We start from the raw sequence: 23,783 nt of genomic DNA on the forward strand, positions 1-23,783 counted from the left end.
GATATGTACATACACACACACACACACACACACACACACACACACACACAAATATACCAAAATTTTATTTTAAAAAACTATACCTGATTTAATGTGATTCTCAAATTATTTCATTTTCTAAACTAATAATTGTTTTTCCTTCCATTACATAGGCTTTGGCCTTTGGAGTGTAGTGTGGCTGCAATTAGGAGGGGGGAAAATGGTGCTTTCCCCCATGTTTGCCAACAGAACAAGCCTCTGCCCTTGCTGCTGAAGCAGCTTACATGCGAGTTTTGATATGTCTATATCACTACGTTCTGATTTTAGAAGTTATGTTTCCAGAGACAGTGGTGAAAATAGTTGTAATTCTAGCAAGGACGCAGAGGCAGGAGAGTTGCCTCAAGCTGAAGGCCAATCATAGTGTCTATAGCAATTTCTAGTCTAGCCAGGACCAACTGTGTGATTCTATTTTTCAAAAGGGGCTTGGGGGCTGGGACATAGCTCAGTCAGTAAGGGGCTGACCTGGAAAGCTTGATTCCCCAGAACCCAGGTAAAATTTTCAGGCGTGGTGGTGAGTGCTTATAATCCCAGCACTGGGCAGGTAGAGACAGGCAGATCCCTGGGGATCTCTGGCCAGGCTACTTGTCAAGTTCTGGGCCAGTGAGACCCTGCCTCAACAAAATAAGTGGATGGCTCCTGGGGAATGACACCTGAGGACATCCTCTGTTCTTAATATGCACTCTGTCACATGACAACACACACACACACACACACACAAACACACACACACACACACAGTGTGAGCTTTGCTATGCATCCACTCTGTAAAAATACAAATCATACAGCAATGTATAAAGTAAAAAAATGGTGGCCCAGGCCTATAATCCCAGCACTTTAGAGGCAGGGACAGGAGAAGCAAGAGTTCAAGGTCATTCACAGCTACATAGAAACATAGAAAATTCCAGGCCAACTCGGGCAACTGAGACCTATCTGGTTTCTTTCTTAATCCCTCTCTTGTCCCACTAAACCTGGAACCTGGTGACCTGATTAGACTGTCTGACCGACAAGCCCCAGGGATCCCCTTGTCTTCACCTCCCCCACATTGGGATTACAGGTGCACTTCCCTACACCTGTGGGTGTGGGCTCCAACCTAGGTTCTCACGTTTATGCAACAAGCACTTTAACGACAGAGCTGTCTCCCTAGCCCTGGGCCTATTTCTTCTTTTCCTTGTTTTTATTATGATTTATTTGTTTACTTTGTGTGCTTTTGTGTCTCTATGGGGACATGTGACTGTCTGTGTGTAGAGCTCAGAAGACAACTTGTACAACTTGTTTTGTTTTTATCTTCAGGCCATCATAGTCTCTGGAGGAAAGGATCTGGAATGGCTTAGTGGCCATTGTTTTATCCAACTGAGCAATCTTGCTGGCCCAAAGCTTATCACTGTGCACTGTATAATGCATCATAAGCCTGTGTTTTAATTGGCTTTTCAATTACTAAGTAACTACTAGTTTCGGTGATGGGGTACAGAAGGGTTTCGTGTGGGTGTGTGACCGGCTATTCTTCTGGAGTTTTCATATGTTGCTCTCTACAAGCTGGTGGCAGAGAGTCCCACTGTGCCATAAATACACCCCATTTAACAGATTCACCTAAACAATCTTAATGTTTTTTTGGGAGGGAAAAATGTTTGACACCGTCAGTGAAACACTGAGGTTGCACTGAGAGAATCTAGAAAAGATGTAGGGTAAAGGCAAGAGCCTCTGGCTATAATAAACCAGATAGGAAGTGGCTATGTTTCCCCATTTTCCTAGTACACGAAATGCCAAAGAGTCCATGACAGCCTAGAAGGCCTGACTAGATTTTTTGATTTTTTTTTAAGATTTATTTATTTTATGTATATGAGTACACTGTAGCTGTCTTCAGACATACCAGAAGAGGACATCAGATCCCATTACAGATGGTTGTGAGCCACCATGTGGTTGCCGGGAACTGAACTCAGGATCTCTGGAAGGGCAATCAGTGCTTCTCCCCCCCCCCCGCCCCCCCCCCCCCCCCGGAGCTGAGGACCGAACCCAGGGCCTTGCGCTTCCTAGGCAAGCGCTCCACCACTGAGCTAAATCCCCAACCCCTGCAGTCAGTGCTCTTAACCACTGACCCATTTCTCCATCCTCCCCTGACTAGATCTTCGATAAGATACTTCACCCCCTCGGGAGTTCAAACTTCCTCCTCCCTAATTACATCTTTGTCTGTTGAAACCCCATCTGAGCTTTCTGATCCAAAACAAAACTCACCATGATATAACTTGCCCTGAGTGAAAATCAAGTCTCTCCCTTCCCCAGTCCCAACATTAAGTACTACAGCACAGAGCTGAAGAGTTTTCTGCCTCTGTGGACCTTTCCTAATTTCTCACAGGGATCTACATACACACTAAAATAAAAATAGTCTCCTGGGAGAAAAGTACCTGCAGACAAGACAGATGACCTGAGTTCAATTCCTCAGACTGACAGAGTGGGAGGTGGGAAGCCACTCCTGCAAGCTGCTCTCCTGACCTCCACACAAGCGCTATAGCACGCATGGCACACCCATATGAAACATCCACACACAGAATTAAAATAAGATAACATGCAAATGACAGATTTGTTAGAGAATAAACAGCTCTTGTCTGCTAATACACAGCTGAAAGAGGAGACACAATTTCGTAGGAAAAAAAATTGTCACCTAGGCGTCCTTGGGTGTAAAATGAGAGCAGCACATAAGATCAGATAAAAGATGGGAAGCCCTTATACAGTTAGTCCGGTGGGTGTTAAGCAAAGCGAACGTCAATGTCAGGCTGCTGAGCCCGGCGGGGGCGTGGCCACCGGAATTGCCTTGGTCCACAGTCCCTGCTCGCGGTCATGTGATTGCTAAGATGGCGTCGCCCGGTTACCGGAGGCTGCTAGCTGCGGCTCTGCTTCCTTGGTGTTGCGCCGCCTGGGCCCTGGGACATCTGGACCCACCTTCTCCACCACCGCTGGTGATCTGGCATGGGATGGGTGAGTGGGTGTGGACGGAGGCATCCTTTTCCCGCCTCGGTTCTTAGACCGGAAGGGATGTAGGGATTCCACAGCATCCTCGTACTCTAGCGTTTTCGGATTTGGGGGCTGTTTTGCGCTGACGGCAAGGGAGACAGGTGTCTTTAGTGAGTGCTCAGGAAGTATCGTGCACTGCTGGGTTTATGCTTTGTTAAAATCCTAGCTGCGGTAGCATCAGCCTGCAACATCGCACAGTCCCGCCAGCCTGTCCCTGCAGAGCTGGGCAGCACACTCAGGCTTTCATTCCTTCACATCTGAATACCAGCACCTGCATGTCCTTCACACAGTTACCTCGCAGCACCAGCTCCACCTGAGCATGAAGCATTCTTCATCTTTCTGGAACTTGCTTTCCAGTGGGGGAAAACCTAACGAAATAAGGGGAACTTGTCAAATGGCCGTGGGTGCAGTGAAAACAGGCATAACACCTGGAAGAAGTTAGAGCCTATATGGATGTGTGGTCAGGGGAGTAGCAGATGCAAAGTCCCCTAGCTTGGTATCTCATTGTCCAGATCAGTGTAGCAGAAGCAGAGGGAGCAAGGGAAGAGAGGGTGCGCACATAGGCTGGGGCTTTTAAGACTAGTGTGAGGTGGAATTGGACTCAAACGGGTGAGGACTTGAATAGCAAGACGTACCTACTTTACATTTGTAAAGAATGTTTCTAAACCCATTGTGCTAACCAGTGACTGCCAAGAGCTTGTTTAGGAAAGTAATTCCCCGGGCTTTCAGGAGGCAGAAGCAGGAGGAACACCCCAAGTTTGAGGCCTGCATGATCTACACGGCAAGTCCCACGTCAGCCAGAGCTACATGGGAAGACCATATAATTAAAATTAAAAGTGAAAGGATCTTTCTATTTGTGACAATAAATGGACATGTAGACCCCTCAAGTGGTCACTGAAACCAAGCTGTGTCTGTGAGGTCTGGGAGAAGTTGTCATTAGAAAGAAAGGGATTGGGAACAGTCAGCTGAGATCAGGAAATTCAGGCTCCTTGTCAACAGAGACAACAACAGGCATGTTTTGGGGGAGCTCAGATTTATTAGCTGTGAAGATGCGTTTTCTTGAAGAGTCTTAGAGAGATTCCCTATATAAATTCAGCTCAGTGGCCTGTTTGTCCTAGAGAGTCGCTGTCTTTATCCTGTAGCTATTCAGTTGTTTCTTTTTCTCTTGGGATAAGGTGATGAGGGATCAGAGCCAAGGCCAGGCTCGTTCCAGGACTATAGAAAGGGAGGAGGGAGACTGTATACGGTCATACTTTATGGGTTAAAAGCATGAGAACCTGTCTTTTCCCACCAGTGTCCACATTTCTGTTGTAGTTGCTGTGTTGAGAATAGATTGTAGATGTCACGGGACTGGAAGGGGACACTGCAGACCTTAAGCCCGAGATCTGCCTGTGGCTCAGAGCCGTATGGCGACAGCCGTGTGGTAACATGGAGTATGGCACCAAAGGATTAGATGTGGCATTAGAGATGAAAGGGGCAGAGATGACGCCACCAGTTTTGGCTCGGACAATTAGAAAGTGAAGTTGTTTGATGAAGATGGGATTGCATGGAGAGTGAACACACTTGGGATGTGTGTGTGAAGTCATTTTTTTTTAAACCAAAGTAACACACACTGATACTTGCTGCCCTCAAGAAGCTCAGAATAGGATCCTAGCCAGACCCTGTCTCAAAACAAAAGAAATAGAGGTTCTGCTTTTGGACTTAGTAACTTAAAGGGTGCATCGTTATTGTTTTGGTGTGTTGCTAAGTTTAATTTGAGGGTCTTTTTTTATTATTTCTTTGTGTGTGTGTGTGTGTGTGTGTGTGTGTGTGTGTGTGTGTGTGTGTGTGTGGCATGTAACCCCTGCACCATTACAGACCTAGATTTTCGGCTGAGACAAGGTCTCATTTGGTGCAGGCTAGCTCATAATTTATATTTGTTGTCTAGACAAGAATGATTTTGAACTTCTGATCTTACCCCTTCTCCCACAGCCCCCAAAGAGCTAGGATTATAGGCATGTGCAAATATGCTGGGCTCACTTGGCCTGTCTGTTTTGTTTTGTTTTTTTGAAACTGTATCTTTTGTAGGCCAAGCTATCAACTATGTAGCCAAGGCCTCCTTTGGTCCTTATTCATCACAACTTGGTGGATGGCATTAGGAGAGAAATAGAAGCTTCTCTAAGGCAGAGTGTTTTCTCCTTAACCTTCCCATTCAAGTGCAAAGTGAACACCATATCAGCCCACATTTCTACTCAGTGGTCCATTGGCTTCCTGTTTTTAGTTCTGGTTGTTCTTGGGAAAGGAAACAATTTAGGACAAGGTTGAGACTCTGAGCTCCAAGGCTCTCACTCCCAAATTTATACAAGTTGGAGGTCAGCAGTTTCCCAAAGTTCACAACAACCGTTTGATTAAATTTTGTGCCTCAGATATTTCTTGAATTTTCATCCTGGTCTCTGACCTTACAGTTGTGTGTCACCAGACCTTCATTCTGATCCCTGATGTTACAGATGTGTGAGACTATGCCTGCCTTCTCTTTTTTCTTTCTATTTCTTTCTTTTTTGCTTTTTTTTTTTAAGATTTATTTATTATATGTAAGTACACTGTAGCTGTCTTCAGACACACCAGAAGAGGGCATCAGAGCTCATTATAGATGGTTGTGAGCCACCATATGGTCACTGGGACTTGAACTTGGGACCTCCGGAAGAGCAGTCAGTGTTCTTAACCACTGAGCCATCTCTCCAGCCCTTTCTTTTGCTTTAAGACAGGGACTCATGCAGCCCAGATTAGCCTCAAACTTTACCAAGAAACTGAGGATGACCTTGAACTCCTAATTCTTCTCTCTCTGCCTTCAACGTGCTAGAACCGTATCTGTACACTTCTTGTCTGGTTTATGCAGTCCTAGGGGGCCTCCCCAGGGCCTAGTGCATCCTGGGCAAACACTCTCTCAGCAGGGCTACTTCTCCAGCCCCACGTGGCCTTCTGAAGCATCTCAGCGCCTGCTAGACAGAGCTTAAACTTGTGTTCTTTTGTCAGTTACCGTTGACTTGAAACTCATGTATCACCAGGTTCACAGTTTTCAGTGCACAATTCTGTGGCATTGGGCCTGTTCACAAGCCGAGGCTTCCTTGTAGTTTCAGAACTTGTCAGCACCCTGGAAACCTTCCATATGGGTTAAGTCATTGTTTTCTTCCCCATCCTCTCGCTCCTAACCTCCAGCCTATTTTCCATGCTTGTGAAGGTGTCTTATTCTGGACAAAACAGGTAAAAGGTATTGGATAATTTGTCTTTTGTGCAGGATTATTTTACGGAACATGCTTTGGGGTTCATCCAAGTTGTAGCATGTGTCAGCCCTTCATTTCTACTTATGAGTGAATAGTGTTCCATTGTATGTCGATTCCACAGATTATTTATCCAGTAATGGACATTTGGCTTTTTTTTTCTGCCTTTAAGCTATTACCAACAACACCGCTTTAGATATCCGTGTAAGGTTTTATCTCTGTGTCTTCACTTTTCTTCGTTGTCTAGTAGGAGTAGAGTAGCTGGGTCGTTTGAAAATTGCATGCTTCATTTTTTGTTTGTTTATTTATTTGTTTTTCAACACAAGGTTTCTCTATGTAGCCCTGGCCACCCTGGAACTCAGTCTGTAGACCAGGCTGTCCTCGCCAACGAACTCACAGAGATCGACCTGCCTCTGCCTCTGCATCTCGAGCGCTAGGATTAAAGGCGTGCACTGCAGCTACCCAGTTGCTAAGCTTTTGTTTTGAGTCATTGCCAGGCTTTTCACAGAGATTGCATTGGTACAGTTCCATAACAGGATACAAGCACACCTCATTCCCCGTGTCCCCACCAACACTTACTTACTAATTTTTGAAATGTTATTTTTTGCCAGATATGGTGGTACACACCTTTAATCTCAGCCCTGAGGAGACAGAGGTAGACAGGTGTCTCTGAGTTCAAGGCCAGACTGGTCTAGGTGGAGAGTTCTAGTTCAGCTAGGATTATGTAGCAATACCCCGCCTAACAACATTGTTGTTTTTTAAGCAGTGTCGGTGGGCATGGATTGTTTTAGCTTGCATTTTGTCAACGGCGAGTCTATTGACCGTTTTCTGTCTTCTTAGAGAAGCGTCTTTGTATCCTTTCCCAATTTATGTTCTAAGGTTAAGAAAAATTGTGTGGGATGTGTGTGTGTGTGTGTGTGTGTGTGTGTGTGTGTGTGTGTGTGACACCATATGTGTGTGTGCATGTGTGTAACCTTGTGTATGTATATGACCTTGTGTGTGTGTTTGTGACACCATATGTGTGTGTGTATGTGTGACTGACCGTGTGTATGTGTATGACCGTGTGTGTGTGTGTGTGTGTCATCATATGTGTGACATTGTGTGTGCGTGTGACCGTGTATGTGTGTGATATTGTGTGTGTGTGTCACCATATGTGTGTGTATGTGTGTGACATTGTGTATGTGTGTGTGACATTGTGTGTGTGTGTGACCGTGTGTGTATGTGTGTGTGTGTCACCATATGTGTGTATGTGTGTGACATTGTGTGTGTGACCGTGTGTGTGTGTGTGTGTGTGTGTCACCATATGTGTGCATGTGACATTGTGTGTGTGTATGTGTGTGTGTGTGTCACCATATGTGTGTGCATGCCCATGAAGGCTAGAAGAGGGCATCACTGGATCCCTGGAGCTATAGTTATAGGTAGTTGTGAGGCACCCAACATGGGTTCTGAAACTGAATTGAGAAGCTCTGGAAGTGCTCTGAACTGCAGACCATTCTCTCTAGCCTCTTCTATTTCTTTTATTCTAAAATCATTTATTTTTATTTTTGTGTATATGTGTGTGCCTATGTGAGTGTATATCAAGTACCACCATCCCACTGCCCTCAGTTCTTTTTAAATGTAAAGCTAGGGTTTCAATATGTTGACCTGTCTGGTCTCTCAAATTTACAGACCTCTGCCTGCTTTTGCCTCCTGAGTGCTGGTGTAGACAGTGACCTACCATGCTGAGATGAAGATGTAATTCTTTATGTAAAAATAAACAAGTACAATGTTCATCATTTTGTAAAATTAATTTCACCCTTAAAAATGGTAAAAAATTTATTATATGCCAAAGAGTTATCTTACAGTAAATCTCTTTATGATTCATTATCAGTAAATGTTCGATTTGTATATACACTTTATGCACCCATATAACCAAGGTAGCGTTAAGAATTTCTAAAGTGAGAAGGGTGCTGTGTAGGAAAAGGTGGAGAAGGCCGGCATCAGACCAGTGTTTACAAGTTCTCTCCATTCTCCTTTCTCATTCATTCATGCCCTTCAGTTTGAGACATAAAAGGGTTTTGTTTCTTAAATAATGTTTCCATTCATGAATTTCCACCGTTGTTTTTCTCGGCCAGGGGACAGCTGCTGTAACCCCATGAGCATGGGTAGCATTAAAAAGATGGTTGAAAAGGAAATACCAGGGATTTACGTCCTGTCTCTGGAGATTGGGAAGAACATGGTGGAGGTAAGATCCCAGGCCATTCTCTGAGGGGTTTGAAAGACAGTGCTATTTGAACAGCCCACCTTGCATTTTTAGCAGCAAACCATAGTCCCGCTGGTTTAGTTTTATTTTATTTGGGGTGTAGGCTTTTGCTCTGTAGCACAGGCTGACCTCGAACTTGATCTTCCCAGCTCATCCTCCCGAGTGCTTGGTCTACAGGCTTGTCCCATCCTGCTCAGCTGTGTCTAGTGGCCATGTGAGGGTGTAAGCCCCTGTCTCAGAGAAGATGCTATTCATGTACAAGGTCCTTCTTTTCACTCCTCTCTACTTCTCTTTTAGGATGTGGAGAACAGCTTCTTCTTGAATGTCAACCTCCAAGTCGGAATGGCATGTCAGATTCTGGAAAAGGATCCTAAGTTGCAACACGGATACAATGCTATTGGCTTCTCCCAGGGAGGCCAGTTCCTGTAAGTACCTTCCTGTTCCATGGTACCAGTTACAAGGAATCGGTGTTTCCTCTGTTCAGATGAATTGACTTTGGTATCTTCCCCTGTCAAAGAAAGGAAGTTAGTCTTAAAATGTCGCTATGTAAAAAGCTTTGTGGCACTCTCTTTCTTTCTTTCTGTATGTGTGCGGATGTGTGAGCATGTGTGTGGAGGGCAGAGGTCAGTGTTCAGTGTCTTCAGCTACTCTCCACCTTCGTCTTTTAGAAAAATTTTTAAAGGTTTTACATTTTTATCAATTATGTGCTTGTCGGGGTATGTGCACATGTGAGTGCAGTGCCCACAGAGGCCAGAGAGAGAGCATCAGCTCACCTCGAGCTTTTTACAAGTAGTTATGAGTGACTCATCGTAGGTGCTGGGAGTCAAGCCTGAGTCCTTTGAAAGTAGCCAACACTCTTAACCATCGAATCATCTGTCTCCCGCCCTTATTTTAACTTTTTAACTAATTATTTTTGGGGGGTGGGGAGTTTAAGAGAAAGGGTTTCTGTGTATCCCTGGCTATCATGGAACTTAACTATATAATAGACCAAGCTAGCCTGGATCTCAAGAGATCCACTTGCTTCTGCCTCCCAAGTGCTGGTGTTAAACATGTACGCCACCACCACGTGGCTTAACTTGAAAAAAATTGTGTGTGTGTGTATGTGCGCATGTGTGCACATGCATGTGTGTGTGTGTGTGTGTGTGTGTGTGTGTGTGTGTGTGTGTGTGTGTGTAGGTCAGAAGAGAAGACAGGCAACTTTGAGGAGTCAGTTCTCCCCTTGTACCATGTGGGGCCCAGGAGTCAAAATCTAGTCATCAGGCTTGGCACGGAGTGCTTAACCCTTGCTAGTCAACATTATATTATTGTCGTCCTCATCGTCATCATCACTGAGAAAGGATTTCTCCATGAACCTGGAGCTCAGTATTAAAAGGCTGGCTGTTGGCCAGCCCCAGGGGCGTTCTATCTGTACCCACCATGTGCTGATATTCTGGATTACTGTCGTGCCAAGCCTTTTCTTTTTTTTTTTTTTTTTTTTTCTTTCCTAAGGGGGAGCATGCAATCCAGGCTCAGTTCCTCATGCTTGCATGACAAGTCCTTCACAGACTTAGCCATCTCCCCAGCCTCTCTTCATTTATTGTTTATGAAATAAGATATATATTCAGCCTTAGAAGAGGAAGATCCTGTAACTCTGTGGTTTGGAGACCCATGGGGTATTAAATAGCTCAGTCTGTGAAGTGACTATTGAAATAGTCTAACCTGACTATCAGAGCTAACAGCCACCCTTGATTTCTCCAGGAGGGCAGTGGCTCAGAGATGCCCAACACCTCCCATGATGACCCTGATCTCAGTTGGGGGACAACATCAAGGTAACGGTCACCTCTTTATTCCCATGATTCTCTTCCTCTTTCCCAACCCATGTCCATCTGATGTTTTGTATTTCATTTTTCTTTCATTCTTCCTTCTTTATTCCTTCCTTCCTTCCTACCCCCTCTCTCTCCTTCTTTCTTTCTTTCTTTCTTTCTTTCTTTCTTTCTTTCTCTCTTTCCCCCTTGCCCTCCCCACCCCCATCTTGTTAGATAGCCCAGGCTATCCTCAAACTCTAAGCAGTTCTTCTGCTTCAGCCAGCCAGATGCTGAGGTCATAGGCATGCATACCCATCGTGTGTGTATGTGTGCATGCATGCGTGTGTGTGCGTGTCTATGTATGTGTTTAATTTAGTTACATATATGGGGGATGTGAGGAGAACAGAGGTATTACATTTCCCTGGAGCTGGAGTCATGGGTATTGTGAGCCACCTTGCATGGGTGCTGGGAACGTAACTCAGGTCCTCTGCAAGAGCTGTTCCTGCTCCTAACCATTGAGAAGTCACAGCCTTGCCTACTTGCTTTTTTTAAATGTAGTATTGTCGGGTGGTAGGGGCTCATGCCTTGAACACCAGCACTAAGGAGGCTGAGGCAAGTAGACCTCTGTGAGTTCGAGGTCAGCCTGGTCTACAGATGAAGTTCCAGGACACCCAGGGCTACACAGAAAAACCCTGTCTCGAAAAGGAAAAAGAAAGAAAGAAAGAAAAGAAGAAAAGACGTAGGAGTTTGGTTTGTACACTACAGTCTGCCACCCTTGTGACATCCCATTTCTACATAATGGAACAAAGTAACCATCACCAAGGAGGGAGTAGGGATCTGCGGATTGCAAAGCTCTGCAGCACAGGCCAATCATTGATGGCCATCTCTTCTACTTCACTGATAAGATTCATAGAGGAAAGAGTCCCATCCAGCAAGTTAATAGTTGAGGACTTGCAAAAGTTGGGCTGTGCATGCCGCCTGGTGGTGATCCAGTTGTCCAGAATGTGCAAGGTCCTGGGTTCTACCCTAGCACTACCAGAAAAAGGGACAATGGCCTTCTCTGACGTGCTGTACTACTGACATTAACCAGGGTGTAAGCTGTTTGATCTCACCTTTACTGCCACTTAGAAATGCCCATTTGAGAGAACAGGTGTGCCACCGGATTAGAACTCCTCTCATGCTGTATGTTATCGTCAACATGTGTGACAACAAAAATTAAAGCTTGGGTGCAGGCTTTAATGTTCTTTTTATTTTATGTATTTATTTTAGTTTTTTGAGACAGTTTCTCTGGGTAGCCTCCCTGACTGTCCTGGAACTCACTCTGTAGACCAGGCTGGCCTCGAACTCACCTGCCTCCTGACTGCTGAGATTAAAGGTGTGTGTCACTGCCCAGCAATTTTTTTTTAATTTTTTAAAAGCTTTATTTCATATTTATGTATTATATTCACAGCATTTCCAGTCCTTGACCCCCTGGCCCCTCCTACTTCCTCCCAAATTTATGGCCTCTTCTTTAATTATTATCAGTGTGCACATATATAGATTGTGTGTGTGTTTGTGTGTGTGCGTGTGTGTGTGCATGGCCTGCTGAGGCCATTTAGTGTTGCTCAGATGTACTTAGGATTGGACAACCTACCAGGGCTCATCCCTGAAGTCTCATTCTCTCTTGGTCATAAGTGCCTGTAATTCTTCATTTAGGGGTGGGGCCCCCATGAGATTTCCCCCACCTACACTGGCTTGTCAGTTGGGCACCTCATGAACAGTTGTTCTCTGCATTTTGACCAGTTGTGGTCTACTGTGGTAGTCTCCATCTACTGCAGAGAGAAGCTTCTGTGAGGAGAGTGAGAGGTGCACTTAACAGGAAACGCAGGTGCTGAAGTCACACGTCAAAGAGTGGCCTGTGACTGTGGTGATGGCAAGCTCTCCCTCTCTTCCTCCCTCCCTTTGTGTATGTGTGTGCATGCGCGTGCTCGCACATGTACTGTGCATGTACATACCCATGCGTGTGTGTCTTGCCGGTAATAAAACAGGGTCTCCACATGGTGAGGCAAGAACTGTACCACAGAGCTGCACCCCAGCTCACATTTGGCCTTCTCAACCCAAGGTGCTCCATATCTGTGTGTTCAAAGATCCACAGATGAGAACTATTCTGGGAAAGGCCATGGTGTTTGTGTGTGCCTAGAATCCCAGAATTTAGGGATTGGGGGCAGGAGGATCATCCTCAAAGTTTTGAGTTCAGCTTGGGTTTATTAGCCCCTACCCTATCTTTATAAAAAAAAAGAGAAAGGGAAGGGGTGGCAAGGGAGGGCAGAGGTAACGATTCAAGGAACGATTGAATCTGTATTGTTGGTGTACAGATTATTTTCTCTCTCCCTAAACAACACAGGGTAGTAACAATCCATGGAACCTTTGCGCTATACTAGGTATCAAAAGTCATTCGCACAGGAAGAGGAAATGCACCCATGAAAGTATGGCTTGGGAGGGGAATGGGGACATGGAACCATATGATTTCCCCAGAAAGAGGATGAGGCAACCATGTGCTTGCTGTGTGTAACAGCCATAGATGGGTGAGGCTGGGGCAGAGGTCCCCGGGAGAGTGCCAGGAGGGAGCTGGCAGTGCTGCTAGTTCGCAGCACTTGGACTTCTTTATTTTTCCAGTTCCGCAGTGCCTGCTACAGTCGCATTCAGTATATAATTATTAGAGTAATGCCTGGTTGTCTTTTCCTACACAGGTGTCTTTGGACTCCCTCGATGCCCAGGAGAGAGTTCTCATATCTGTGACTTCATCAGGAAGTCACTTAACGCTGGTGCTTACTCCAAAGTTGTGCAAGAACGGTGAGTGCAGCTAACTGTCAGGTCCAGACTGTAGAGTGCTCTGCTGGCATGCGCACTCCGTAACTCCAGAGCAGTGGCTAAAGGTATCACAGCAGTTTATAACTCTAGTCCCGGGATCCTCTGGCCTCTAGGAGCATTGCCTCCACATGGTTCACAGACATACACACAGGAAAAAAACTTGTACATATAAAAATAAGTAAATGTGGGGCTGGAGAGACAGCTCAGCAGTTAAGAGTCTGTTCTTCTAGAGGACCAGGGTTCAATTGCCAGCAACGGACATGGCAGCTCACAATTGTCTGTACCTCCAGCTCCCTGGGATCTGGCATGCTCATGTATGCAGACACATATGCAGTCAAAACACCAGTGCACATTTAAAAAATAACTTTAAAAAAAATTAAAAATAAACAAATGAACGAATCTTAAAAAAAAAAAAAAAGAAAGAAAGAAATCAGGCCTGATGTAGTGGTAGGGACAGAGGGACAGAGTCAGGCAAATCTCTGTAAGATAAGAGGCCAGCCTGGTCTACAGAGTGAGTTCCAGGACAGCCAGGGCTACACAGAAAAACCCTGTCTAAAAAAATAAATAATTTAATTAATTAATTAAAACTAAATTAGAAAATAAAGGACTTTAAAAGGCACAGAGAACAAGAGAGGAGTGAAGAAATGTTTTTGAAAGGACAAACAGAGGAACAGCTGTAAGACTATTGTGGCTCAGCTGAAAGGCTTTACCTCCGTAGAAGGCTCACTGCAGTCCTAGAGCCCCAGGAAAGCTTGGAGACTGGGGGATGTATGATAAGTTAGGTTTTGGTAAGTGTGCGGGCCAAACTAGAACCTTTTGAAAACCTGAGGCAGGAGCATTCTGAATCCCCAGTTTCCTGACTCAAACATCCAAGTGAATATTTTTTTCCACCCTGGACCTTGACAGGAGATGCAAAATCTACTCTCTCAGCAATTTAATTGGACAGCCCAGACTTAGGGCTAATGTTATGAACCCCGCAGGAAGAGACTAAGGGAAAATTCTTTTTTCTTTTTTTTTTTTTTTTAAGATTTATTTATTATATAGAACTACACTGCAGCTGTCTTCAGACACACCAGAAGAGGGCATCAGATCTCATTACAGATGGTTGTGAGCCACCCTGTGGTTGCTGGGATTTGAACTCAGGACCTCTGGAAGAGCAGTCAGTGCTCTTAACCACTGAGCCATCTCTCCAGCCCCCCTAAGGGAGAATTCTTGATGGAGATGGAGGGAAGGCACCCTCCTTTAATCCCAGCACTTTGGAGGCAGAGGCAACTGGATCTCTGTGAGTTCGAGGCTACCATGCTCTACATTAAAAGTTCCAGGACTGCCAAGGCTACAGAGATCCTGTCTTGAAAAACTTTAAAAAAGAGGAAGTAACCCAAGAAGATACCAAGCCATTATCACACATGAGCTTCCAGACTGAAAGGGCTTGCTGAGTACTGTGTCGAGGACAGGAGAAAATGCATACTACTGTGCATTCCTGATATGCATGAAGAATAGATCCCAACCAGGGTGGGTCTGAAGAGTCCAAATCCTGGGACAGCATGCCCACCCAGAAGGCAGCGACGCAGAGCTCTGTGATCTGAGGGAAGCTGTTAGCTAAGTGCAAACTTGTGTGCCTATACCAAGGAACGACCCAGAGAAGGGGAGGAGGAGAGTCACTGCAGACATGGAAAGGAAAGGGAGATGGCCTCTTGTGTTCTCCTGGGGATTGTTGGAGAGCCCTCGTTCTGTCATCGGCTAACTGTGTAGCCCTGAGCACTTTGAACCCTCTGACATGAGGTTAGTAACATGCCTGACTAGAGAGTCATTTTCAAGGTCAAGCAAGTTGAGACTATGCTATTTAGTGCAGCCTGAATTCCTGTTAAATAGAAGGTCTGTCATCGTAGTTGGGCTAGATTTAAAACACCGAGCTTTCTATTTCCCTCCCTGGTGCTGTCGTCTGTTTTCTCTCTTAGTTGCAGTTGTGAAGTCTTTCATTCAGTTTCATCAAATATGAATTCCCCTGGCAGAATCTGGTTGCACGCTTCTTCGATACCACAGAATAGGAAGCAGCTGGGCACCCTGGTCTCAGTCTGTAGGGGAGGGGAAACAGGCACCTTCGATGGAGTCTGCTAAGACGCAGGCAGGCAAGTGAGAGAGGTGTCTCCTACATGAGAACCTCTAATCTGGGCTGTGAGGAGGACATGGAAGGAACGTGGAAGCAGCTAAGAAGAGAATGGCCAGCACCAAGGCAGGGACAAGTCAGGCTTGTTCTGGGCTGGGGTAACTTAACTGATAGTTGGGAGAATTGAAGTCAGGGCCCTACCCTGGAAGGAACTGGCCAGGAAAGGAGCACTGAGAAATGCTGTTCTCCCTCTAACAGCATTTGAAGCTGACGGGGTTTTAAGCTGAAGACTAGCGTGACTTGGTCGTGTTTCCAGAAGGCCTCCAGTGCTTTGTAGAAAGTGAATTCTGAGAGGGCTCAAAGGAAAACAAGAGACTCCTAAGGGTCTGTGCGAGAGAGACAGTAGGTGAGAGACAGTAGTGGCTGAGATGCTAAGGCAGTGACAGCTGGAAGGAGGGACGGCTTGAGGGGTGTTGTGTGACACTGTAGATGAGCTAGGCCTGTGAGCCAACACAGCACAGCACTAAGTCTCCCTGGGTCGTGCGTTCTGAATCCTCAACGGCTGGTAGCACAGACTGACTTTTAGCCACCATTTAATTTTCGTAAGGTTGTTTGCTGCTTCTTTTATTTAAATGTGTACGAACAGAGAGAGCCTCGTTTGCACAGGTGGCCAGCATAACACACAATGGGAAAGGGTGGGAAAAGGGAGGTTTCTCCCTGCCATCATGCCAGGTCATCTTTTGGATGGGAGAGGATTCTGATGACCAGAAGGAAACCAAATCTAACCAAACTTAAACAGGCATTCCTGGGTCCCGAGAGGTGGCTGAATGTTTGACATGCTTGCTGTGCAAGCGTAAGGACCTGGGCCCAGCACCTCCATAAAAAGCTGACTGTGGTGGCAAGTATCTATGACCCCAGACCTTGGAGGCAGAGACAAGGTGATTCTGGGAGTTGCTGTCCGGCCAGCCTGTCACACTGTCCCAAGGAATATGGTGCAGAGAAAGAGGACACCCAGTGTCAATCTCCACAAGAATAATAGGATCATCCACACATACACACCTAAACAAACACATACATATACCCACACATACACACTAAAATAAATAAATGGAATTCCCTAACTATTTGGTCCCCAAAGCCTCAAAGAGCATGGTGGTTCACACCCATGATGCCAGAAGAGCTCAGGAGGGTGAGACAAGAGACTCACATTTGCTGCTGCAAGTTTGAGGGCCCCACTGGACCCTCAGTGAGTGAGAACCAGGCCAGTGAGTTACACAGCAAGACCTTTCCTGATAAAAGCAAACCAAGTAAGTGGTGTGGTGGTTTAAGCCTGTAATCCTAGCACTGGGGACACAGAGGCAGGAAGTGTGTTCATTTGAGGATATCCTGGGCTACAGAGTGAAACCCTGTCTCAAAACACCAAAGTGGGTAGACTTTCCTTTGCTGCTGTGGTGTAACTTAGACCAGATAGTCTTTTCCAATCTACCCCTCAGTGGTACAAGTTAGTGTGAGAGTGCACACTGGTTCTCCTCTCTGCTTGACAAACCTTCTCCTCCCAGGCCCCTCTGCTTCTGCCCACCCTCAGGCCTCCGCTGGGCTGTACCACTGACATCAAGCTCCTTACAGTGGAATTTCCCTTGCATCTTCCCGTCCTTTTCGCTTAGCTGTCTCATTTTGGTGGCAAAAGCTTAGGTGGTGGTTGGCCTCATGCTCACCTTTAGTCATCAGTCTCCTGAAATGCTGGGTCCAAAGACCTTCCTCACCATTGCTTTCCGTTATTGACTGAGCCATGATCAATCACCCCGGAAAGTTGTGTGGTGTTTTCATCCCCTGCAGTCTTCTCATCACTCCAGCCTCCAGCATAGCTTGTCTCACACCCTGTATGGGCCAGCAGACCCTTAGTATAGAGCATCTTCCTGTCTTATCAAGGGCCTTATAGTCCTATAGGGGAAAAGTAGTGAGCAGGAATGCTGAAGCCATGACGAGGTCAGGACTAGTGGTAGTATTTATAAATGTTCACGATCTGTTGAACTTTTATTTCTATGTTTGCAGTGCTGAGGAACAAACCCAGAGTCGTGTGCAGGTCAGACAAATGCTATTATCTGTGAACTCTACCTTTAACCCTGAATTTACTTACATACTAGATATTCTTATTCTGTTTGGGTGTTTTGTCTGCATGTATGTATTCACACCATATGCATGCCTGGTACCCAGGAGGCCAGAAGGTGGCACTGTATCCCCAAGAACTGGAGTCACCATGTGAGTAGGGAGAACTCAAACCCAGGTCCTCTGTCTGGCAGAGCAGCCAGTACTCTTTTTTTTTGGGGGGGGGGGGGGAGCTGGGGACCGAACCCAGGGCCTTACGCTTGCTAGGCAAGCGCTCTACCACTGAGCTAAATCCCCAACTGAGCCAGTACTCTTAACCACTAAGCCATCTCTTTAGCTCCTAGCACTGAATTTTTAAGTATCAGTGAAATTAAACTTCTTAGAACTTCCAAATCCTTTTTTTTTTTTTGGCACGACAAGGTCTCATGTTAGCCCAGGCTGACCTTAAATTTACTCTGTAGCTGAAGATATCCTTGGACGTCTGAACCCTATGCCTCTGCCTCCCGTGCGCTGCTACTGCAGGCGGGTACCACCACATCCGGCTCCAAACACATTTATAAACAGATTGGAGAGGGTCCTTCTGGTAACTCAGTCACTCTGAGATGGCTCAGTCTCCACTGCAGTCTGAGGAAGATGAGGAGAGGGATAACAATAGAGAGGAAGAGGCAAAGCAGCTAAGTCTTATGGGATGAAGAGGAATCAGAGAGGGAGGGAGGGAGGGCTGTGAGAAGGGACAGCCTGGACCACTGTAGTAGGAGGCCAAGTATTGATGAAGCTCTTCCCCAAATCTTCGGCCTTTCTGTGTCTGCCAAATGGCCTGTCATTCACTCAGCCAGATGTTTTGTTGACAGGTCTAAAAAGTATTCCCTCGTAGAAGGGAAGGCATGGGACTTGAGGCTTTGGTTTCTCATCCCTCTGAAGTCTCGGTTGCCTAGGCACTGGGGCATGCTGACTGACAGCACCCTTCACCTTCATTCCATTCCTTCCTCAGCCTGGTGCAAGCACAGTACTGGCATGACCCCATCAAGGAGGAAGTGTACCGAAACTGCAGCATCTTCTTGGCAGACATAAATCAAGAGAGGGTAAGCACCCAGCTAGGCCCCCATGGTTAGGCATTCCTTTCTGGTCATCAGAAAGCAGCAGTGGCCATTTACAAAAAGTACCCTGAGCAGAAGCCAAGAACCATGGGTTTTGTTTGTGACACAAGGCAGTCCTCATGAGGTTCAGTTCCTTTTAGGGTGGCTGGGCTGGGACTCAGCTGGCTCTCCTTGTCCCTGAAGTCCTCCCCTTCCTTCATGTTGACAGATGACAGTAGGTGGCCCCCTGGGCAATGTGGAAATTTACAGCTGCTCTCTTCACAAATGACATTCTTCCAGGTGGGGCCCTTCAGGACAGGTTTTCTCAGAAAAGACTTAGTTGAGAGACTCAGGGAAGGGCATAGACTGTGCCCAGGCAAGAGCATGGTTTGGAACATTCTGGTAAACTTAACAGTTCATTTTATATGATGGCCAACTAGAGGGAGTTTGTTGTTTTAGGCAAAAAAGTTGAAGCAGATAACAAACAGAAAAACAGAATCAGATGCCAGAACAACCCAGAATTCTGTTTATTTTGTCATGGTTTGAAGCCTGTGACCTAATGAGTAAAGTACAGAAAGGACAGAACTCATGGCCGAGTCCAGCCCGTGGCTGATGACAGGCCAGTCAGACAGGTTTTAAGGGAAGGCTGAACTAACAGTAGTGACCCTGCATGACTGTCTCCTCTTCTTCCAGCATATCAATGAGTCCTACAAGGAGAACCTGATGGCCCTCAAGAAGTTTGTGATGGTGAAATTCTTTAACGATTCCATCGTGGACCCTGTAGACTCTGAGGTGAGATGTGTCCACAGAGCACCAAGAGATAGCAGGAGGTCAATGTACAGACTATAGCTGCTTTCTGGGCAAAACCTGTTCTCACCACCAGCCCTCACCTATGAACAAGGTGTCCCATAAATGAATACCAAATCGGCTGCAATCCCCTAGTTGCACCCAGAATTTTATGAAAAAGTTATGTGGTTACATTCTGTGGGAGAAGGGTTTATAGTTTTAATGAGCTTCTCAAAGAGACCTGTGACCCAAAAAGACTCAGAATCACTAACCCCATCTGTAAACCCTGAGCTTGGCTACCAATCTTTCCAGCTTCCTCACCCCTGTTAATACTTGAATGTCCCAAGCCTCTCTCTCGCATGCCCTGTCTTTTGAGAGCTTTTCACTGGCTTCTCCATCTCACCACTCCTGTTCTTTGTTCAGGCCAAATACAACAGCATTCTTTTAGGACACATCCCTACTCAGATTTTGGGCTGAGAAATAGTCCTAGTTTGGGCTGGCCTTGAACTCAAAAGTGATCTTTCTCCCTCGCCCTCTTGAATGCTGGGATGACAGGAGTGAGAAACTGCCAGCTGCTTCCACTTTTGAAGTCCCCAAGCTCAACTGAATCTCTGTTCGCACTGTCAGACCACAGGGGAAGACAACCTAGAGGCTAAATTATATTTTTTGAGTGGCCTGTGAGCTCAGAAATTCTACATATATAAACAGAGAAACATTTAAAGTATTTTAAGCTGAGAACACTATATGAAAGTCAACTTTCCATGTCCATAGAAGCTTTTCATTAGAGAATCCCTACTCGAGTCTCACACACAGTTGCTCCTTTTGTATCACAATGGCAAGTAGCCACAACCAAGCAGTTGTATCTGGCCTTAGCAGACGTCTACTGACCCAGTGCTAGACAATGAATTGGTTCTGTGCCTGCTAGCCTGGGAGCTTCGTGGGAAAGGGGCTTGTGTATTCCCCCTTGAATGACTGGGGCTGCACAGGGACCTTCAGGGCTGATGCACTCAAGGAAGGAAACACAAGTTACAGGGAAATGGAAAACTTCAGGAGGCTCAGCTCATCCCTCAGGATCAAACCTTAAAATGAGATAACTCAAGGAACATCTTTGTTATGTATGATGGCACTGGCCTATAGCTCTAGCATTCAAAAGGCTCAAACAGATAGATAGCTTGCAGGGTCAAAACCAACCTAGCACACAGATGAGTTCTAGGTCACCCTAACCAAAAACCTGATTCCCACTCTTCCTTCTTGCTTGCTGTGTCAGATACATTACAGTGTTCATTTTGCTGGTAGTTTTAGGTACTAGCTAACCTCAAATGATTTTTGAAAGTGTACAGGGTGCATGATCTGACCTATTTTTTTTTTCCTTCTTTCCTGAAGTGGTTTGGATTTTACAGAAGTGGCCAAGCTAAGGAAACCATTCCCCTCCAGGAGACCACTCTCTACACAGAGGTAACAGAGATCTGCTTTGGGAGACGGACTATTTCTCTCCACCCTGATTCCTAGAGCTGCTGTGTTCAATGGGGCTATACCCCTGCCTTGTCTGTCCTAGAGCATACTAAGAGCTCACAAGCTATCTGACTTAGGTCACAGTAGGCTGTCTTCACACTAACTTTCTTGGGTGTTGATTTATAGATATATTTACTAGATCCTAAGACCTCTCGCTCATGATTTTTAAACACAAAAGAGAAACATCAACTCTAAGGTTTTATTTTTGAAAAAAAAAAAATTCTGGAACTGGCTTCCCTTACAGAGTTAGTTTACTACAAATCCCAGAAGCCTCTAAGTAAATGCAGACATGGGCGAGGTGTTAATGTCATGGCAGCCTTGAGATGTGGACTTTGGTGGTCTGAGGGTATGCCTCAGTAGCAGGCATGTGCTTAGCATACATGATGGTTTTTGGGTTTGTGCCCCAGCACCAAGGTTAAATCTATCAATCTGGCATTGCAAGGGGAGCTCCTCCACCAGTCTCTCAACTGGGGCTACTGGGCACTCTGCCTAGCAGAAGCTGCAGTATTTCACCACATCTAGTTACCGCTCGCCGTAAACTATTTAGACTGGAGATAGACTTACAAATGCCCAAGTACCATATCCAACCCACCTTTTATTACAGCCACCTCCACCCCCCAATTTCAGAGATGTATTTCCCTCTGCTTTTTTCATGTGTGTGGTGTCCTGGTTTGGATGAGGTAGAAATAAAGGGAAGCTAGGTTCTGGCAGCTTTTGGAAATTACAGCCAAGATCTTCCTTACCGCGAAATTCAAACCCAGGGTAGACAGGCAGTGGCACTGGCCTAGCATGCTAGATCTTCTCTTCCCAGGAAAAGACTGGCACCTTGGCTATTGGGGATGACACTTTAAGCGTCTAACATGTCCCAAGCTCATTATCCTAAGAATCAGATATGTTGGATCATAAGACACTGTGTGCCTGACTCCTTTGGCTCAGCTGCACCTCACTGGCGTTCCGTGTCAGCTGTGCTCGCCCAGTGCTTTTCAGAAAGCTGACTACAGGCACGGGCGCAGCTCAGGAGCAGGCCTGACCTACTTCTCCCATCTTACTGGGATTGGGAACGGGGCGAACATCAAACAGTCTCAGCAGTATTTTTCTTTCTCCTTTCTTAAAAGACAGCATGTAGCCCTGAATGTCCTGGCTAGCCTTGAGCCCATAGAGGTCCCCCTGCCTGGCTTCCCAGACGGTGAAATTAAAGGGCTGTGACACCACGTTGGCCTTGCACATGTATTTTTAATGCTTAGAAGCGAACTGAAGGAACCAGTTTGAAACATTCTTAAAATCCTGGCACTCAAGAGGCTGTTGCAGGACTGCTACAAGTTCGAGGCCAGCTAGGGTTACGAAGACAGCAAGACTCTGTCTCAAAAAACAAACAACAAAACAAAGATCTGAAAGAAGGTATTTTTTCCTCAACAGTGTACCTCTACTTTAATACAGAGGAAAAGTGTGCATCTTGAGAGTAAATGTTCATATTCTACTGGTTTAGTCTAAAACCTTGCAGTAAACCTCTTGGATTCATTATGGCCTTTCTCTCTACAGGACCGCCTGGGGCTAAAGAAAATGGACAAAGCAGGAAAGCTAGTGTTTCTGGCTAAGGAAGGAGACCACCTTCAAATATCTAAAGAGTGGTTTACAGCCCACATCATACCTTTTCTTAAGTGAAGCCCTTGCACTTTGCAGCAGAGTTTATGACACCACAGCTCTTCCAAACTCCAGTTTGCAACCAGTCCTTCTCTCGTGTTATCATCTAACATGCCCTGCTTGGAAAGATCTAAGATCTGAATCTTATCCTTTGCCGCCTGCTATCACCATATGGTGTTGAATTCAAGTTTAATTAGCTAGTAACCGTGCAGACTGCTTTACAACCATGTGATATGGTCAAGCTCTCTTTTACGGAAGGGGAGTCTGCTATTGCAGATCAGCAATTGTGCCTAAGTGAAGTGAAGTGAAGCAGAGAGACAAGCTCTGAGGGTAAAACCCATACAAATTTGGAGCAAATAAAAGCCTCATGGTATCCAGTCCTGAGATGTTCACACAAGCAATTTCTCAACATTGCTGTGGGGGCCATGCATGTTTCTACATCATTTCTTAAAGCTGTTTTCCTATTTTAGTGTTGCCCTCTAGTGGCACCTAGCAGTCACTCCACAAGCCTACCAACATGCCCCCTCAGAGCTCACCTTCTATCCTTAATCTTCAGTCACCAAAAGGGGGATCCACCAGCAGGGTTGCTTAGGAGAGGAAATGTCCTTTTTCTTTTCTTCCCTTTTTTGAGACAGGGTTTCACTCACTTTTTAACCCTAGCTGGCCTGCAATTCACTATGTAGAGCAGACTGGCCTTGAACTCAGTCACAGAAATCACCTGCCCCTCTGCCTTCTGAGTGCTGGGATTAAAGGCATGCACCCCCACCCCCTACAGCAATGTGTGTCTTAGACACCATGGATAGTGCGGGAGTGGAGAAGTGAAAACTAGGTGGCTGGTCTTGCCACTGCACTCTTGGCTAACTGTCCTTAATATTACAAGTAGCGTAAATGTCACTTACACTACTGCAAACAATGGGAGGAACAGTCTGAAAAGATGGACCTTGACGATCCTACCCTACGTCCTATTTGCCAGCATGCGTCCAACTGCTACTGACTGGGTTCAAGAAAATGACTAAAGAGTAAAAATCAACACATATTAAACTGATGATGATTCTGACAGTTAAAGAAAAACAACACTGATCCACCATTTCCTACATTTGAACATGGACTCCTTAGCCCCCATCCTGAAAAGATCCCAGCATGTTCTAGATGATTCCTATAGAGACTGGTTTGGAGAAATGACTGTTTTCGTCAAAGTACCATTAGCCCTGCAGAATCCACCCACTGCTGGTTTTTCCTTTTCCTTTCTCAAACCTAGTGAAATAAAAGGATGAGGGTTATGGGGAGGAAGTGGGAGGATCTGAAAATAGCTTTGAGGTTGTCTTAAAAAAATAAAGAATAGTTTCTTATCCTTGGTGTCATTTTCAGTATTTTTAC

At 45.7% G+C, this 23,783-nt stretch overlaps 1 protein-coding gene and 1 long non-coding RNA gene across 2 annotated transcripts; one reads left to right on the forward strand and one right to left on the reverse strand.

The window, feature by feature from the left end:
* The first annotated feature begins 2,871 nt into the window (after positions 1-2,871).
* Positions 2,872-23,755, forward strand: Ppt1 (palmitoyl-protein thioesterase 1). Its single transcript, NM_022502.3, has 9 exons — positions 2,872-3,009; positions 8,417-8,526; positions 8,842-8,969; positions 10,282-10,352; positions 13,058-13,160; positions 18,383-18,473; positions 19,161-19,259; positions 20,637-20,708; positions 22,305-23,755. The coding sequence occupies exons 1-9, from the start codon at positions 2,886-2,888 to the stop codon at positions 22,425-22,427; spliced, it is 921 nt and encodes a 306-aa protein (NP_071947.1). The 5' UTR covers positions 2,872-2,885; the 3' UTR covers positions 22,428-23,755.
* On the reverse strand, positions 8,105-18,386 carry LOC120102972 (uncharacterized). The gene is made up of 3 exons (XR_005504976.2): positions 17,001-18,386; positions 12,323-12,440; positions 8,105-9,052 (listed from the first exon to the last, which is right to left on the reverse strand). It is a non-coding gene; the product is annotated as an uncharacterized LOC120102972 (long non-coding RNA).
* Positions 23,756-23,783: the final 28 nt, after the last annotated feature.

Source organism: Rattus norvegicus, chromosome 5 (genome assembly GCF_036323735.1).
Source record: "Rattus norvegicus strain BN/NHsdMcwi chromosome 5, GRCr8, whole genome shotgun sequence".
Lineage (NCBI taxonomy): Eukaryota > Metazoa > Chordata > Mammalia > Rodentia > Muridae > Rattus > Rattus norvegicus.

Coding starts and splice junctions, on each gene's coding strand:
- Ppt1 (NM_022502.3), top strand. CDS start 2,886: ATGGCGTCGCCCGGTTACCGGAGGCTGCTAGCTGCGGCTCTGCTTCCT. Junction 3,010..8,416: donor GGTGATCTGGCATGGGATGG/GTGAGTGGGTGT, acceptor TTTCTCGGCCAG/GGGACAGCTGCTGTAACCCC. Junction 19,260..20,636: donor TGGACCCTGTAGACTCTGAG/GTGAGATGTGTC, acceptor TCTTTCCTGAAG/TGGTTTGGATTTTACAGAAG.